The sequence below is a fragment of the Hippoglossus stenolepis genome, chromosome 14 (assembly GCF_022539355.2).
Source record: "Hippoglossus stenolepis isolate QCI-W04-F060 chromosome 14, HSTE1.2, whole genome shotgun sequence".
NCBI lineage: Eukaryota > Metazoa > Chordata > Actinopteri > Pleuronectiformes > Pleuronectidae > Hippoglossus > Hippoglossus stenolepis.
In genome coordinates this window covers 4368954-4388328 of record NC_061496.1, presented here as the reverse complement: position 1 = coordinate 4388328, position 19375 = coordinate 4368954, and the positions used below count along the sequence as shown (strand labels likewise).

At 40.8% G+C, this 19375-nt stretch overlaps 1 protein-coding gene across 3 annotated transcripts in view; it reads right to left on the bottom strand.

The window, feature by feature from the left end:
• Positions 1 to 19375, bottom strand: part of fnbp1l (formin binding protein 1-like) — a 38283-nt gene that overhangs the window by 5867 nt on the left and 13041 nt on the right. For 2 of the 3 annotated variants that reach the window (XM_035175860.2, XM_035175861.2), the window contains exons 2-15: positions 10690 to 10805; positions 10147 to 10197; positions 9365 to 9512; positions 7913 to 7975; positions 6788 to 6892; positions 5932 to 6060; positions 5254 to 5400; positions 4892 to 5119; positions 2737 to 2751; positions 1486 to 1595; positions 1032 to 1164; positions 732 to 826; positions 433 to 614; positions 278 to 315 (exon numbers count right to left, since the gene is read on the bottom strand). In XM_035175860.2, coding sequence (XP_035031751.1) covers positions 278 to 315; positions 433 to 614; positions 732 to 826; positions 1032 to 1164; positions 1486 to 1595; positions 2737 to 2751; positions 4892 to 5119; positions 5254 to 5400; positions 5932 to 6060; positions 6788 to 6892; positions 7913 to 7975; positions 9365 to 9512; positions 10147 to 10197; positions 10690 to 10805 — 1560 coding nt within the window. The remainder of the gene's footprint in view (positions 1 to 277; positions 316 to 432; positions 615 to 731; positions 827 to 1031; positions 1165 to 1485; positions 1596 to 2736; positions 2752 to 4891; positions 5120 to 5253; positions 5401 to 5931; positions 6061 to 6787; positions 6893 to 7912; positions 7976 to 9364; positions 9513 to 10146; positions 10198 to 10689; positions 10806 to 19375) is intronic. The other variant, XM_035175862.2, reaches the window with a different exon arrangement.

The following is a 19375-nucleotide window of genomic DNA, read 5'->3' as shown; positions in this document are numbered from 1 at the left end:
GCCAGGTCCAAATCTATAAAAGAACAATTCTTCTAACAGTGTGAATTGTCCTCACTTAAATTTATTATATTACATAGAATACATAGATTTGTATTACATTTATTTGTAGGACAATTATGCAGATTGAACAATTTGAATAATCAGGTTTGTTCTGGTTAGATTTGACAGGATCTTGTCTCCCGTCTGCAGCAATTACAACAGAAGAAGAATTTTCAAAATACATCACACGGGGCTTTTAGTTAAATACTAAATGGGTCTAAAAATGAGTTGACATTACCTCATCTTCTGCCATCACCAGCGTCCCCTCGTTCTGACCTATGAACCAATCATAGCACAGTGAGATGGTCTCAAACGTCTCGGTACAGTACACACATCACAAATTCAATGCGAGAGGATGATATTTCACCGACACTCTAAGCCCTTTGTTCTTACCGCCAAAAGAGTACAGCGCTTTGCAGTGTCCGATGACAGGCATCGGGTCGTCGTCATCAAATTCATCGTCAAACTCGTGAGGGTCAGGGTTGGGGTTGGGGTTCCCGGGCTTTGCGGGACTGGGGCGGGGGTGAGGCGTGTGATGCTCCTGACTGGTGTCGTCTGTGTAGCTGCCCTCAGGGCTGATGGGTAACAGGAAGAAGGAGTGAGTGTTGTGTGAAATATGGATCTATATGATTACACAAGTTACGATCGGGGGTATTTACTGAGTAGCAGGGTTTGTTTTGAAATACTTCTACCTTTCTCTGCCTTGAGGGGTTTGATGGTGATTGTCGGCGCTGTGTCTTCGGTCTCCTCTGGAGCTCTGCTTTCCCTCCACCTCAGATAACCAACTCTGTCAACAGGGAAAACGCACATGACCACATTCAAGTATATATTTTAATTACACCATCATTCGCACCACATGAGTATCTTTTGCATTTTTGACCAGGAGGTGGTGCTATTATCACCACAAGATGCCAGAACCTGCATATGAATAGAATTCAAATAATGCTCTTTAAGAAAAGACAACATTTGAATCCAGCGTCTCTCTTCTTTACCTCATTTTTGTGGAGTTCCGAGCGCAGTTTCTCCATGTTACAAATGGTCTCTGATATTTTAGGTTGCAGGCTGATGGGGTCTCCCATCTGTGGGTTCTTCTCGTACACGTCCTTCATCTTGTTCAGGGCATCTCTGACAGAAACACACAAACATGCTGTGAGGTTAAAAAAGACTTAGAAGTTATTAAAAAAACCAGAGTTTATCTCTAATAATCAGCAGGAAACTTTTAAAATATAAAGAGACAGAGTTAAGTGGATTTGTTACAGAAGCAGCTTTTCTGGTTCAGGAAGCCGGGGATCATGGGTAATATCTGCCTTCAGTTGTGTTTCAGTTCAGTGAGTAGGAAAATTAATTACCATGTGCAGCTGCAGGGGGCGCTGGTGCTCAGTCAAAGTTACATAGAGTTCCTTTAAGGGTTTGGTCCGCGTGTGGAATTACTGCCGAGCGTCTTACCTCTGATCCATCTCTTTCTGGAGCTCTTTGTTGAGTTCGTCGATCCTCTGCTGCAGCCTCTTCCTCCTCTGCTCGGGGGGGAGGTGACTGAAATCCTCTAGAGACGGAGCCTGGTGAGGAGAAGCAGCATTTTAACATCACTTCAAACCAAGTCAGGATAAAGTTGATGTTAGAGATTAGACCCGGGACGGAATAAAGATTACTGTACACGTTTCTCTGGAGTGTGGACGGATCTGTTAAAACTATGATTACACCACGGACTTGTTTCCACGATGTTTGTTGAGCCCAGACGCTGCAGTTTGGTCTGGTTTGTGAAACCACTTTCCATAGAAGGAGATTTGAAAATAAACATTTCTAATCAACGTGTAGCAACTGAAATAGTAAATTAAAGTCAAATAATCTCCTCGCTCAGTTTCCAAATAACGTCACGTCAATTTATGACCTTGAAACTAATCTTTTCTGGAGTTTTCTTTCATATCACATGATCTTCCTCTGCAGATTAAATTTGCCCAGTTGAACAGCACTGAGCAAATGTTTAAGGCACTTTGATGGAGGGAAAACGAAACATCTGCCATGATACCAACAGTGTGATCAGTTGAACATGTATTCTGCAGCTCTACAATGACCCAAAACATATTCATTAACATCAGTAAGATGTATCCCACCCCCCACAGAATGTTTTAATGTACATGACATTAGTGTTAAAACACATCCTCACTCTTTTTTAGTGCCTAAAACTTTTACTTAGAACTGCAGACGTTTAAATTTATTTTTCTGACTATGTTATGGACGTCTCATCGGAGTTGAGAATTTAAGTTTTACTTGTGACCTTGGAAACAGCAGTTGTTGAAAGGAATAAATGTATTTTTAATCAGTAACTATGGCTGAATACTGTTTTCCTTGTTTGTATAGTACTTTGTATTCCAACACAATTTATTAAAAGCAGTTTCTCGTCTGTGTTTCATTCTAAAAATACTAATTAGTAAAGCAAATTGCAGAACAGTGTGGCTTTAAGTGGTGGCTCTTAAACTGGGGAACTCTATTTGCACTAAAGAGGGTGTGACACAGTTTCAGTTTGGTGAATATTATTTATCCGAGTGCAGGAAAACTATTCTAACTGGGGGAGGAAAACATTAGCTAACCATCACTACTGGGTTTATATTCTGGACACTATGGGAAGTCCTATACGGTGAAGGACACACTACTGGGTCTTCATATAACTACTCTCTACACACTCAGTCACTCACTTACCATCTTTACTGACCACTGACGCATTAACCATGGCAGTAAAAAGAGACAGACGACATTGAATGCTGGTTAGTTGTCAGTGTTTTAAAATAGCTGCCTGTCGGTGGAACAATACACATACAAGAGAAAATGATTGTAAACCAGGAGGCTCCAATAGTTCATGTATTAAATAAGAAGTTCAATACTTAATAATTACTGAAAGACAGTTACACTTGTTATACGAGTAGTTCTTGTACGTTACACTTATGTACATTAACTACTGGATATTTACTCTGTCCTCCTGCTGTACAATGATTCATTTCTGGGTTTGTTTCCTGCTTTCATTCCAAACAGAGGACGTATTCTTGTGAAGAAACATTCACAGGTTTATTTGCTTATTACTTCTTCTTTATGTCTGGTGAAAAAGGAAAATGTATGCTATAAATGAATTAAAATGGATTCCTGTGTGCTCCTTTTAATTTCTATACTACTATAGATGGTCCCATTTCTTCTATCATGCAAGAACACACTTGTTCAAATGTAATCCTGCTGCTGGCCTCATACTGTAAGTGTGATTAACAATCCCAGGGTGTTATTTACAAGTCTGCGTTAAACTGTCTGGAAGCAGGAAGCTCTGTTCCACCACAAACTGACACCGTTAGTGCAAACACAACAACACTGCAAACTCACACAAAAGAACAACATCAGAGCAACACAACTGATGTTGGTAAAGAATTTCCCCCCACAACAACAACTCTGCAACCACAAAACCGTTCAAGTCCCTAAAACACACAACACACCATCAATCACCAAGGATCCTCCATCTTGTGATTGGAGAAAAAAATCTATTGAAATTTTAATAGATAGATAAATAAATAAGGGAGAAAGAATCACAAAAACAAAGGAAATAGAAAGAGAGAAAGAGAGAAATCCACAAAGACAAAAACAAAAAAATGATGAATGAGTGAGAGAAGCCTTACAACAGAGTGTCTGCAAGTTTTCAAATTAGGAAAATATGAATCAAATCCACACCAGAACAGCTTTAAATTATTTAAATTTGAGTTTATCACATATTAATCCAGGACCTGCAGAAACTGTGTAGAAAATATATATAGAAAAACAAAATCATATCAACCTGTCTTGATCAGACACACTTCAAACACTACTTCCTGTCTCACCCCTCTCCGCAGGGCCCTCAAATTCTGGGGTATTCTGGGTACTGTAGTCTTTATCTCAGACAGATAGTGGCTCACAAGGTCAGAACCGAACCGGGATGGAGGGAATAGGTGGGAGGTGGGTCGGGGACGGGGACGGGAGGAGGAGGAGGAAGATGATGGAGGAGGAGGAAGAGGAGGAGAGGAGGAAGGGGACTGGTGGGGACAACAAAATCCAATATTAACACTAATCAATTCAGCTCATTTTGTGTCAGCAAATTAACAAATAGCTACAAACTCCATCTTGTCTTCATGCATCAATTAGGATTCAGCATCTGACAGATCTGATGACAGTCAGAGGGTTGTTTGGTCACTGTCAATCAAATCCTGGCAAAAGTTTTAATACCTAAGGATGTTTTTATTTTCTATTTTGTATTGTTGCCTTTTTAGTACAAGCAATTTGCTGTAATAGAAGAGTGAAGTTTAAGATCAGGGCCTGAAAACTTGTGTCTGGAACACACCTCAGAAAACGTGGTGAGGCAGCGGATGACGTGAACATAAATCAACAGCCGATGGGTAATGATTAACCCAGGTTGTCTGTATGAAGAGGGTCAAGGTCCACAGAGAATATCAGAGAAGGAGTGCGAGACTATTTTTTGACCAACAATGGAAAGAAGACAAAAACTTTAAACTCGAGACAAGCTGAGAGGCTGTGTGGACAAAGTGAAACATTAATCGTGATTCGTTCTCGAAACTTTGCATAGTTTGTTGACAATGTGACTGATAAAGTTGTGCGACGGGTTGGGCTTTGTGAGTCTGTGAGGAGGCGAACACTGGCACTTATTTAACTTAAATAGGAATCTGAAAAGAGAAATGATGTCTTTAAAAATCTGTATCTATATATAAGAGTAAAACTCCCTCTTGTTTAACTGTAGATGATGAATATTTTTATGCCAGTTCTTCTATATTAGATAAACATGTAACCTTGATTTGAAGCAACAATGAGCATCATTATCTCCTTGTACCTTTGGTTTCTTCCCAAACAGCCACAGCTTGTTCTTGGTTCTGCTCATAGGATGTTTTGGGTCTGATCTCGGTGCCGGGCCCCCGTCTTTGTCTCGTTCTCCTTTGGGCGTGTTGCTGATTGTCCCGTCTGAACCTGTCCTGCTCAGATTCTGACTGAAGTCCTCGAAGGGGAAGTCGCCTGGAGGGTCGAAGCCGGACTTGAATGACTCCACGACAATGACCGAATCCTGGGACACGAGATTCAGAAAGAGAGGAGACATATCAAACAAGTGAAATGAACTTCTCCTCACCCTCCCTCCCCTATGTTTAGTACCAGTTTTCTCTCTCCCTCCTTTCTTCCCTCCCCGACTCTGCTACACACCTTTCGTTCATTGACAGCTTTGGCGGCAGAAACCATTCCTTCTAGACATTTGGAGACGATGGGAATGACTCTCCGCTCCGCCTCAGCAAAGCTCCGGTATGTCTCGCCCAGCTTCACCGTCCGACGTTCATCCATGTCCTGCAGATTCTGTAACACAGAGCAGAGGAAATGGACTGAACACCAGCAACAGGCAATGTTTACACGAACACTTATCTCTATGTTGTTTAACAACGTGTCCGAGTGGGAAGCTCTTTTCCTGGGACAGCGCAGATACCCACTCAATATATTAGTAATGGTTTACACGAGACACGCTGCTAAGATAAACATTTAATGGGGCACTTTACAGGCTGCTACACTTTCTCTAAACAAGATACTGGTTCAAGTGAGGAATGATTAACTATATAACAACCAGTTTGTTAGTGTGGAGCTAATTTCAAACATTATAAAGGGATGAAACAAAAAAACACATGGAAATCAGAAAGGTACACAGCATAAGTAAGTACAGAACATGTTGTGGTATCTTTCTGTTGCTAATTGGTGAAAACTTCTGAATACAGAAAGTTTCAATAAAGCCAATATATCAAAAAGGCACCACTACACAGCTTGATCACAATATTTAATTGAATTGAAAGCCTTTACTGTCATTGTATAACTCTGCATACAACATGTTTGGTTTACCTTGAAGATGTGTGGAATGGCGTTGTTGAAATGTTTCCACTGCTCTCCGTTGAAGTTCTGTAGCTGAGCGGCGTATTCGTTCTTACTCTCATCGGCCATGTGAGTCCGCAGGTATAACTGGGCTTTGGCCTAAAAAAATTTAAAAAAAAGAGATACAAACATTAGATTCACATGAGCTGATATCAAAATTACAAGTCTATATTTTGGCTCGTGTTTTCAATGTGAACCCACAACAAAGACCTAAGGACACAAATCGTGTTGCTATGGTAACTCTAGAGGCCTCATTGACAAAAAAGCTGCAAGAGAAACTGCAAAATTCAAAATATTTTCAACTAGAAGCTTTTTTTGAATGAATATGACTTTTGGGGAAAACAGCTCCATTACTCCTCCTGTTATTTCCATGGTTACATTTGTTTATAAGTTGGGTCACTTAAAAAAACAACAATATATGGACAGTAGCTCATTTAAAAAAAAAAAAAAAGTCTTACTGGGCTGGATTTTCTGACTTCACCTCAATTTCAAACTGTTTATTTTCCTTCAACCTTAAGGTCTAATTATACAGTGACCATGTGGGGGGAAAGAACAGCGATGGTATAATTTCATAGGCACCAATTACATGCTTCTAACTTTAAGTAAACCAAAATACTGGGCTTAAGGGGAGTGAGGGAAAAGTGTGTGTTTATCATCCACTAGTTAAAGGGTTTAAATGTGGCTCAATCTTTGCTGTCTGTCGGCGAAGATTAAATCAATATTATGACAGATAATACAGAAACACAAGGTGAGGACAAATTATAACAGCAGCCTGGAGATGATGAGGAGATTTACAGCAGCGGTGTTGCAGGTGGGAGCTTCCTACCTTCTCCACTTCGGATTTGGTGGCGTTGATGTCATTATCTAACCGGTCGAAGGTCAGCTGGCATTTCTCTGCTTCTTTACACTCCCTCTCAAACTTCTTTTTACTCTACAGAACACAAAGAACACAAAAGGAACGACACAATGTTGAATCACAAAGAATCAACTATCCATCATAATGCACTGTCTCCATTACTTATACATTCAAAAGACAGGATAAAACTTGAAATATGTAAGAATGGGAGGAAAGAGAGAGGTACGACAGAGATGAATCAGAGAGTGATAGTTTACTTCCTGCCAAGCCATCTGGGTTACATCAGTAGTGAAGGAAACACGGTGAATAGCTGAGACATTACAGTCGAGTCACTAGGTAGTCACCGTTAAAGTCGTGCAGACCACACACTGAAACACTCTCAATCAGATGTTGGGCAGTAAAGCAGATCAGCTCGTGGGCTCCAGGGCCAGGACACGTGACAGGAAGTGTATTATGTTAACATTTAACAAGCAGCAATCAGCCTTTTTTTCCTCTTATGTAATTGTGGTGGTCAATTATAAGTCCGGCAATGAGCAAACTGTTAGAAAATAACTGTGCACATGCAGCTGAAGGACCTCAGACGTGACCAAATGGAACCTCACTCGGGAGCCTTTGAAGGAGCCAAAAAGAAGGTTGTCATGGGCCAAATGTGGCACATGGGCCCTGCTTTGATGGTGGCCTGTGTGTTTGTGTGTGTGTGTCCTAGTCCCTGTCCTCAAGTCCCTGTGGAGTGGGAAGTTTGCCAAGAAGAGGAGAATGTCACTGCTGTCTTTTCACAGTCAGAAACCAACATTTAAATATCAAACTTTACATATATTTGAACAGGACAGAACAGAGGAGCCTGTGATTCTTATTCCTGATATAAATCCACACACGAGTGCCAGAAATGTCTTGCTTGTGTCTTCGCTAAATCACGGTATGTGTGGAATTGGGGTGAAATGCACAGAACCCCCCCATTTGTCCTGCAGTTACCTTTTTGTTAGCATTTCTTGGATTCCTCGCGCAAACAAGTATGAAACGAGTGCAGCTGGCTGTCCCCAACTGAATATTTACACTAAACACTTTCCACCTTCCCCTCCGCCCCTCCTCACTTACGTTGTCCATCTGTTTCCAGCTATGATCCAAATACTGCTGGGCCTTCCTGCCCTCCTGAAGATGCTGCTCAATTGCAGACACACACACACACACACACACACACACACAGAGACAGAAACACAAGAAAATCCACATCAATATACAAAACCACATTCATATGCACATATAAAAAAAGAAGACAGGACTGGAACAGTTTGTGCAACATACACGATAAATATGCACAGGAGCATAAAAGTGCTGAGGCCGCAGCCACGGATTTACTAGAGTCCAGTGACTAAAGCAGTTAAAAGAACAAACTGAGGTCGAATCAACTGTGAACAGGCTACTTGTGACAGTTGAGTCAAAGATTTGTGAAAGTGAAAAGATTTGGATCAAGTATGAATCGTTAAGAAACCACAGTTTTCATGTTGTGTTTGAAAAAATAATCCAAACTGAGCTTTCGGGCCTTTAATAAGCGGATGGACTTGGCTCAGTCGTCATGGAGATACATCTGTTGATCTGTTAAAGTCCCGAAAAGGCAAGCGAGAGGACCTTCATCTGGGATCTGGTCAATCTACTACAATTTCTCAAGGTCAAATGTGACCTTTTATGCTTTACTTTCACTTTACACTGAGGAGACGTCCTGTTAGGTTCTAGGGATTTAATGAAGTCATAACAGCTTCTGACCTTATATATATATATATATATATATATAAAGAGTTTAGTAACATTGTAACTGATCAAACTCCATCCTGCTCATAAAGAACATGTGATGTGGTTAAAAGCTCCAGGAAAAGTTGGGAGAGACTGTTCGAAGAAATACTCCTGTCCAGTCTACACACATAATCTTTCCAGACACACACATTATGCAGTTGTTGAATTAAAAGGAATTTAATTAAATCAAAATGTGAAGTATAACTATATTGACATGGTGTGCCCTTTAACACCGAGTTCTAATCAGTTGATCCATGACTAAAGTGAACGTTTGTACCAACTCTGAAGAAATCCCCCCATCGCATTAACAGGAAAAGTTAAAAATCCTTGTTATTATTATTTCAAGACAGCCGTATAAAGAACAAGATAATAACTTGGAAGAATAGCTTATAACTTAACTAAAAAACAGGCAACTGGTGTCACAGGGTGAAAATTAATGGGATATTTGATATTTTACAGCACAAAACAAGATGAAGGTGCAGCTTCCAAATCATGTGGATCTCAGACTTTCAGTTTATAGCATCTGCAGATGGTCGGTGAGGTAAACGACAGATGGTTAACATTACATCTGACATATTCTTCTTGAATGGAGCCAAACAGAAAACAAATCCATATACAGAGGATGCAGGGGGAAGACAGCAACATTTGTTTTATGACAGGAAGCAACCGGTTTCCTGGGAACTGAACCCGAACCTTATGTGAGTTTTAATTCAATAATATTCATAAAACAGTGAAGTATGGACTTGAGAGCGTACTCACATGCTTCCTCTCAGCTTTGAGGTCTTGACTGTAAGTCATCAGCTCTCCGTACACCTTGTGAGCAATCTCCTCCGCCACCACCTCCCTCTGACCAGCATAGTCGTTAAGTTCATTCAGTATGGAGTAGAACGACACACATGTTGTGAACCTGCACGACAGACACACACACACACGGAACATGTGTTAAACACTGCACACGCTGCGCTTCCTTTCTGGCCTGCAGCCAGTATCTGCTACCATGCCGTGTCCAACCAAGACGAAAGGTTAAATGACACACTACTATCTGCTGTGTAATGTTAACGAAGGAGTTCTGTGTCTTAAAAGTAAAGAGTATTTTTGCACATGCTGCAGATGAGGATACATCAGTGCTGCAGCCTCCCCTTTGATGCAGTTTTATATTAAATGTGAATCTCTTTTTTTGTTTGTAACGAGTATCATTATTCCCAAGGCACATTCATTTCTTTGAGCATAATAACAAGAGATTGGACCTGTCACATTAACCTTAATTTCTTTGTTTTACTCTTATTTGTTTCTCAGTCATAATGAAAGCTAAAGAAAGGACAGGGTTTTGTGGTGTATGTAAAATAAATGATTTCCGACAGCACCTTTGTCAAAAGACCAATAAAACTCTTTTAAATTGTAAATTTTGTAGACAATTTGTGAAACCACATCAAAAATGCATTGACAAACATTATGTCCAGCTAAAATAATGTATCTGGCAGAAAAGGCCTGCAGAAGTAAATAAATAAAAGACATCGAACAAAAACATTGACTCTTCTCACCTCGGCTCCTCCTCCTTGGAGCGTTTCGGGCAATATTTCTTCACCAAGGTCCTGAAAAGAGAGAGAGAGAGAAGCCGACCTGGGGGTTAAAATACTGTCTGATATTTTACGCATGGTAGAGAGACAGGTAAACAAACAGAAGAGGGAGGCTGTCAAAGAGGAACACACACACCCACACACACACATACACACACATACAGCGAGAGACAGAGGATCCCAGTATATTATTAAAGAAGAATCAAAGATTCAAACACATCAAAGAGGTTGCCTGTCCATTCCCTCAGGCTCTAAAAATACCAACTGCAGCAAAACAGCAAGTTAATGATTTAACTAGAGCGCAGTGTGTGTGTGTGTGTGTGTGTGTGTGTGTGTGTGTGTGTGTGTATTCTGAAGGGATTTCCTCTTTGAAATCACACTCTAGTAACAACTGGGACAACCGGTATTTAATGATGCTGGATTTGTGCTTGTTGAGTTGTACTGCAACAGTGGATTAATGACAAATACATACATCACTAGACATCCCGTTGGTGTGTGTGCGTTTACCGTAGTTGCTTGGCATAGTTTTGCTCAATGTCCAGCCTTTCCTTGACAAACTTTGAATAGCGCTCCAGAAAATCAATCCCCCACTGAGTGTGTTTGTCCAGATTATCAAACTGGTCCTGAGGATGGAGAGAGGGGGGGAGCAGGGAAGGATTAGTATTTTTGATTCATACAAATACCTTTAAATTGGCAGAACAAAACCAAATCACAAACACACATTTTTCAGACTCAAAACAACATTTAAACGGATTTAGGAGCTGGTGAAAGTGAATGGATAACAGGTTAACTTGGTTTGATGACAGGATGGAAAACTGGATTAAAAGTCAGGGTCACATGACTCAGCAGTCAGTCTTCCTGGATATAACTTGTCACACTAATAAAACACACATGTCCTCCAGCCAGTGGGAACATGAGCTTCCACAATACAAATCACAATCTCTACAAATTACAAATGAGTGATGAAAAGTCATGGAAAAACTGAAAGATAATGATTTCTGTCAGCTTGTTTTTCTCTTATCCCTCGATCTTTCCTTCATCGGATTCAAGTTTACTGATATTCTCATGAAGAGTCCAAAGGATTCCAGTCTAAAGCCCAGTTCAGACTGGATATATTGCTCTAGAGGAGGCACAATAAGTTCAACATGACGTCCACTAGTCAGTGATTTTAATCCCATTCAGAGTGCATATGTGGGTCATTTTTCAATCCTGGTAATTATTACAGCCGCAGCTTCTGTTTTTCTGTTAACTCGTTGATCCTCCTGTAATTTGAGAAGTTGTTTTTTAGGGTATTGTGTTTTTTACGATGTGATGAGCCTCTGTTTTTCCGTTTTTTGATAATATGACAGATGGAAACACAAAGGCCTATTTAGGGCCCAATAAGACGACCTGCTCATCAAATATGCTCTCAGCTTCAGGTGGGAACTGAGGTTCTCATCTGAGCCCAATCATTTAGCTCATGTAGCTGATTTTGCCCTTTCCGTTTACAATGCATACCAGGGATGTGCAGACAACCATCACTGGATAACTTTAAAAAGCTCTGAACCATCCTTTTACCCCTTTTGATTTCTAAGCAGATTCTTATGCACAATTGACATCTGCCACATTGCTACCCACGTTAACTGTAATTCATGTTTGTGTGTGATAAGACTTGACTGACTGACTGACTCTATTTCACCTCTTTCCCTCCACACATCCCCCTCAACTCTCTTGCGTTCCCTTGGGGGGGCTTTGTCTCGCGTTCGTCTTTGTCCCGCTGAATGTTCATGTCAGTTACAGACCATATTCTGTTCCCCTTTGGTTAAAATGGTTAAAATGCCATCCGGAACCGTGAATTAAATCACAGAGGAGCACAATGAACATTTTATTCCCACTCCCCGTGTGTGTAATGTTAATGCAATTTGAATGGGGTATAAATGACACGGTCTTTTAATATCTAGTAATTCTTTTGTTTCTATTATCAACATCATTCGTTCGGCTCTGAATTTAACATCATGACATGACAATTGAGAAAAACAGTTTTATACATTATATCGACAGCATCTCCACCATGTTGGTGTCAGATTGTTTGTGTCTTCAGGACAGATAGACTGGCAACAATGGCTCTGCTCAACTGGAAAAACACAATCATTTATAGCTCCCTGAACACACACACACACACGCACGCACACACACACACACACACACACACACACACACACACACACACACACACACACACACACGGGATTGTAGCGGTTGATTTGTGGTGAGATGTGTATTTGTACTGACAACAAACATTTCCACCCTCTTCCCACCATGTTCTGTGTGTTATTCGACCATCATGTGGTGTAGTTTAGGGTAAAAGGTCAGAATTGTGGTTTTATAATTTAATTCCTTCGTCACTTTAAGCCTCAACAGGCAAATTTGAACTAAGATGTCCTCTAGTTTTTCAGGTTTTATTACTGAAAACCATGTTTTTCCACAGGAAGTTACCAGCTGACTGGATAAAATGAAAAATGTCAGGCAGGGACTTGCCCTTTGGCGAAATATCATCTCTAAGTTATGTTATTATTGTGTGGTCGTGCATTTGCCAGCAAGGTTCTATGTTTTTTTCCATAGTGGTTCTTTTCGAGGACACCCACCATCGGACAATTTGTTGCTGAGGAGCAACATTTCTCAAGTGTCAAGGGTTTCCTGCAGTATTCATAAGAAGACAATGTTAACGTTCTCAAACTCTTTCTAGATGATAACTCTATGCTTTATAAAAGATATTAAAGTGTGTGAGCATTTGTAGTGAATGGGATATAACAAGCAAAAACTAAAATGGCACTGAGTCGAGCACCAAGACCGAACAGTTCCCTTAAATCAAGCCACACCAAATATCACAGTCTCATAGATATCAGTCCTGAAATCAGGAGAGCCATCAAGTTAGCTACCCTAACTACCACTCTGCTTCTCAGTGTTTGTGTGTCAACAGAAACCTGTAAAGGAGCAAATAAGGGAAATAGGAGACAGTGCTTGACAGCTGACCTCCCTGTTTGTTCTGTTATCATTTTCCTCAAACACAAAGACAGCAGGGACACTTTCGAATAGCACCGCTGAGCAGCATTGTGCTTTTAAAGCCACGATGCTTAATGTGTGCGAGGAGGGTGAGTGTGCAGAGCCTGTTGGTGGGGGTGGGGGGGGAGATCCTGAACCTGAGGACTAGGTTTTGATCACGTGTGCGGGCAAACATTGTTCTTATTGAAGTGTCTTTAAACAAGCGGTTGAGCCACTACTGGCAAAAATATGTAAAGAAAGATTTCTATATTTATATTGTTGTATATTTGTTCCAAAGTAGAAAAGGAACAGTTCAGTCCCTAACTAAAATGTCTGTCAAATGTAAAACTGAGGAAAGTACAATAGAAAGTGCCCCGAAAAATTTATTTATTTATGCAACCATCCCACAAGGAGTCACCAACTCTTGGTCATATTTCTACTGTGATCCAGAATTCAGTCTCTTTGAGGACAAATGCAAATTTTCAACAGCGAGGAACATTTTTGAAAAAATCTCAGTGATGCCGACATTTAGAAAGTGGCAGGCTTATTTTGTGGTTCAAACACAAAGATTAACCCAAAAAGACGCAGCCAAGATGGACAGCAGCGACAGAGATAAGCAGCTGCTCTGCAGGAAGTCACACACAAACATATTTGAAAGGCTTGTTTTTGTCCCATTTTTATCTGCATCCTGCCGCACTGGTCGCCTCTGGTAAGCGCCTGCTGTCTAGTCCGTCTGTTACCAGCCTGGTGTGCACACGCCTGCCTGTCCACCTCCTTATAGCCAGCGAGTCTGTATGTGGTTGTGTCAGCCTGTGTGACAGTGTCCATGAATAAGTAATAGAGTATGAGCTCATCCTGTAGTTTGTGGCTCGCTGAGCAGAGACTGGCTCCCTGGGGATATGACAACATCTCTGCAGGGCTGAATCTGGGAGCTGGTCTGAGCTCAGAAATCCATTCTGCTGCAGCACCTGCCCCGTAACTGACACTTTCCATTCACAGAGTCCAGTAGCTTATTTTCTCTGGTATTTAGGTCTCCCAGTCTGCTATGAAATACTCAGGACAGCCTTTAATAATGCAGAGTTTCCTATAAACGTAGCCTGTCGCCATTCTGCAGGGTGCTTTTGATGTGAAATGAGTCCGAGTGAGGAGTCATGTGGTGACACACAAGGCAAAGGCAAGCATGTTAATGCACCTGCAGCTCAACAAAACTGGTCCAACTCAACCAATACCATTTGAACCACATGCGAGTTAAGCATATGCCCTGTTTAGGAAAATTTTACAAATTTGGTTCACGCTTTAATGAATAAATTACTCCAAATTATCAATATCATGAATGAAAATCCAGTATCAGTTGGACTCAACACTCACTTTTTTGGGCAATTATAACAACAACACTGTACAATTTATTTGTTGGCACCAGCCAATGTGACTTGGCAGACAAAAAAAAATGTTTCCTGTGCAGATTTAAAACAAAAAATGGGTCACAGGTCTGTTTCTGCTGCGTTTCCCACTGACAAAGCCACTGCTCTGCCTTAATGAGCTTCCATCGCAGGGTGAGAGAATAAATTAGTCATTCTGCCCCCAAACGAGGAAGACTGAAGACGCCCTGCGTGGAGATTCCACTGTGGAGTCAGCCTGAAATCCAATCAGAGGGCAAGACGGCCCCTCCCCAGCCAATCAGAGAGCCAGACAGGCTGGGTGCATTCCATGAGACAAGGCAAGGTTAATTAGCGTAGAGAATGTTGCTAGGACAATAGACTAATTACACACTGTGGCATTCCAGAGCAGGCACACACACACACACACACACACACACAGTAATGCGCACATGGCACAGACTGGGTGGGAAATGTCAACTTGTCTGAAACACTGGCATCACAGAGACCCCCAGGCTCAGTCTGTGTGTGTGTGTGTGTGGTGTGTGTGTGTTGTTTGTGTGTGTGTGTTGTTACTGCATCTGTGTTCATCTACCTCGAAAACAACCAGAAGAGAAAAGTCTCTTCCAAGAATTTGATGGGGTAAAGGAGACAGGCTTTGTGTGTGTGTGTGTGTGTGTGTGTGTGTGTGTGTGTGTGTGTGTGTGTGTGTGTGTGTGTGTGTGTGTGTGTGTGTGTGTGTGAGGGAGGGAGGAGAAGATTGGCATTTGGAGAGGGGAGGTAAGAAAAACAAGAGGGGCGTAGAGAAGAAAATTGCATCTGTGTGCGATGAACATTCATTTGGTCCAAAGCTCCCCTCAGATGTGATTTACTGTATTCCTCAAGGTGAGCTGGGGTGATTTTAATATTATCAGGCTTCAGCAGAAGAGCTGGATATCGACACTAATCCCGTGATTTGATTAAATTCTTGTTGATTTAGTAACATCGGCTAAATAACCAATGTTCTAAAGTCTAAAGCATGAATCAGATTTGTTCCTGGATATCCACACCTGAGCCTGAGAGGGTAAAAACTCACAGATCTAATGAACCTGCAGTGTTTGTGTTGACGAGACACACCTGATGCCTGCTGACAGCTGGTAGCTAGTGTTAGCTCCCTCACAGGGACCCACTGTAACACATTATCTTCAGTGTTTCCCATTAATTACTGTGAAAGTGACCAAACTGCCATTGTACAATTTGTCCTGATAATAACATTTCTAACTGTTGTGCACCTTTGCAATTCGGCCTTGTTCATTATGTCTCTGTCTCCCCTTACATAGTTTATGTGTATTTTACAGACACACATACATTTTGCTTCTTTCTTGCTGAGACCATCTGGATTTGAATAGACTTGGATTTGATACTAAAAAGGTTGTTGTGTTGGAAAAGTCTCAAATTGCCATCTATGGGCAAAACAGACAGGAGCACTGGCACGCTGTCCACGTCACCCCCTCCTGACTTCTCTGTACAGGCTGGAGGAAGAGCCAGCCTCTTCAGCTGGTTTACCAAACCTCTGCTGCAGGTTTTGGCCTCAATATCCCTGCATTTCCATCCCATTCTCCCTGCAGAGCTTTCATTAAGAAGTGCTTCTGTCCCATTAACACATTTCTGTGCATTAGATGGTTTGACAAATGGCTGATCTACACAAGATCCTGCAGCTCTTCATATTCCCTCACTTGCTCCAGTGTAAAACCAACAGAGCAGCAGAAATACTACTCAATACCACTAAATCTAATTTAATGTTTGGAGTTTAATGTCACATGAAGCTTTAAACAGTCTCATAAGTGCTGATTGCCTTTTTATAGGCTCTCAATCTGAAATGACCCACGTCTGTAGCAGTGTTGATAATTGAATTACTTCAGTGTTAAGATCAGTTCCAATGAGCTGTTTACACAATTGTATCTACGCCCTGAAAACAAACACGCACACACACAAGCAAACGCACATACACACACACCCCCACCTTTATCGTCTTTCTTTCTTTCCCCTGCAGTGATATAAACTGCTGCAGGAATGTAGCTCTATACAAACACACACACACACACACACAGACCTGGCTATCCACACTAACTGCAGAGGAAACAGGATTAATAACGGGTCACATTGTATATTTCAGTGGATTAGAATAAATCAGAGAGTGATCACATCATAGATCTCAGTCAGCTCTGAGTCAGTGAGCAGCTCATAACCTTTATGAAGGATGTAAAAGGTGGAACTGCAAAGGTCGATAAGGATTTTGAGAAGTGTTACCATGGAGAACGTATATATCATCTCCCCCAGGAGCAATAACAACAACATGAACCTACTGTTTTACAGTGAACTCACTCATCCCTAACTCTGATCTTAAATCCTGTCTGGAGCAATCTCTGTAATATAAAATCACATATCTGATGAACAGGATAATATTAACACAAACATATTGAACCAGTCATGCCAGTATTTTTTAACACTGCATCATCTCATACACCAGTCCCCAGTGTTTGAACTACACGAGCAAATACCACATAAGAGCTAAACTCCAATAATGTCCATAAGTTAAAAAGTGGGCTGCCTCACTTCTGACATGTGTAACTCCAATTATAACTGTTGCGTGCATTAAATGACTTCTTGTGGTTCTGCATCCCATTGAAACCAAATGAGTTCCTGTGTTGTGTTTCAACTATTGTCATATCTGTGTGAGTTTGTTTGTTTCGAATAGTTCAGTTGAGGTGAATACATGGGTGTTTTCTTCCTGTTATGCAACTGCTGGATATTCTGTTTCCCAGTCCAACAGTTGAGTTTAATTACGTCAAATAGAGCTTAGCTACATCTGTTACAGTGGTTAAAGAGAGAAACTATAGGGTTTTTAGTTTCATATCACAGTCACGGATATCTTATATCCGAATAAAGTCAAAACTATGACACTGAACAACTCCTTCAAACATCATCATATTACAATGATCTGTCTTGACAAACTCTCCACTGGAATGTTTGCTTTCATATTTTTCATTCGGTGGGCCAGTCGAACACAGAGCACTGGCCCCAGAGACAGCCTGACAGGAACCTGTGCTCGGGGGGGAAAACATCAAAACTCCTTCCTCAAACCTACAAAAGAATACTGCAGAAGGGAAAAAGCATTTCAACTGCTAATAAATACCTTAAAACACAGAGCATCGCTTTCAACACCAAACGGATTGGCAAGTGGAAAGTTGTAACAGATGGAACACATGTCGACAACAAACTCAGAGTCTGTCCTCTGGTCTGTATTTTAAAAAGTAAAAGTCTATGTCAAGGCTGAAATGATTAGTCAATTCTTTTTCTTGAATTTATAGGCAATTATTTTAGTGATCATCTCAATAATCTGTATTCATTCAGCTTCTTGAATATGCAGTTTCATTCTGATGAATAACAATCGTTTGTTGGTCAGACAGAACAAGCAACACAAGAATATTACATGAAGCTTTACAAAGACGTTTTTTAAATTAATTGTCGATATTTCTTTGTAGTAATAAACTGATAAAACAAGTGTGTTGGTTGACAGTTCATTCAGGTTTTAGGAGGAGACCGGGTAAGAGCCAAGGGCAAAACCTCAGTTTGAAGAAGTTGCTGCCGTCTCTTTATCGACAGTGTGACCATAAATCAGTGACAGTCACACTTTAACCAGTCACATGCTCGTCAATGCATAATATGTTGTTTTTTTGCTGACTGGAAAGAATGAGGCCTGGTTAGCGAAGCAAAACAGGAGAGCAGTGAAGCACATATGCAAAAAGAGAGTGTGAGATGTGTGTCACGAGTTGATAATAAACATGGATGCCTTCGACTTAATCACCTGACCTGCTTTACCACAATAAATGCTCTGTTTCTGGAGCCAGCCATGCATACACATCCTGTCTCTCTCTTCCTGTCTCTTTAATACAATAAATAGTTCTATACATTTCAGGCTGATGTGCTACATTAGGGTGAAAGACAACAATTCCTTTGAAACTCTTAGCCCACCAGCAATAATTTCCACAACAACCATTACACGCAGGTTTTGCACGACACGGATTCACAAGACTCATCTTCAACCTCATTCCAATGGAAATTAATGGAGCAGAGCGGCCATTCCCTGCAATGTGTCAGACTTTATGGCCTTTAGTCAGGGTAATTATTTATGAATATATTGTTAAGTCTAAGAATTGCAGACAGCATAAATAACTGGTGAGGTCATCCAAGTCCATAGTCTTATACTCTCAAAACCCAAGGTTTGATTCCAGGCCACAGAGTGACGACGTATTGTTGTAGGCGAACACAGAGGTGTTGGTTTCTTTTCCACTGGTTTTTGGATTATTGCAGAAAATAAGATCTATGAAAACAAAAAGTAGAAACTTAACTTAACAGGGAGATCATCTTAACTTATGTAGGTTACTTTACTGAGTTTTGAAAATGATAATTTAGGCTGCACACTACACATTTCTTGCATAACTTCACTACCACTGTAGTTTCCAACTTTCAGTTTGATCTAGCACACTTAGCTATTGTGCTAAAGCATTTCTTCTTAAACCGTGAAGTTTAGTTTGAAACAGCATCAACATAATTAAAATGGTTCAGCATGATGATGTTTAATGTTTCCAACAACTTTTTTTTTAAGGCTCATAAAGGCTTATCCCTTGGGGGGAATTGGCTATTTTGGCCGTTTTGGAATGCTTTCTTCAGTTTACACTGAAGGCACATCACGTGATTTGATCACAACCTTGTGATCAGCAACCCCCAAGAGTTAAAAATATCAGGGGTTTGGT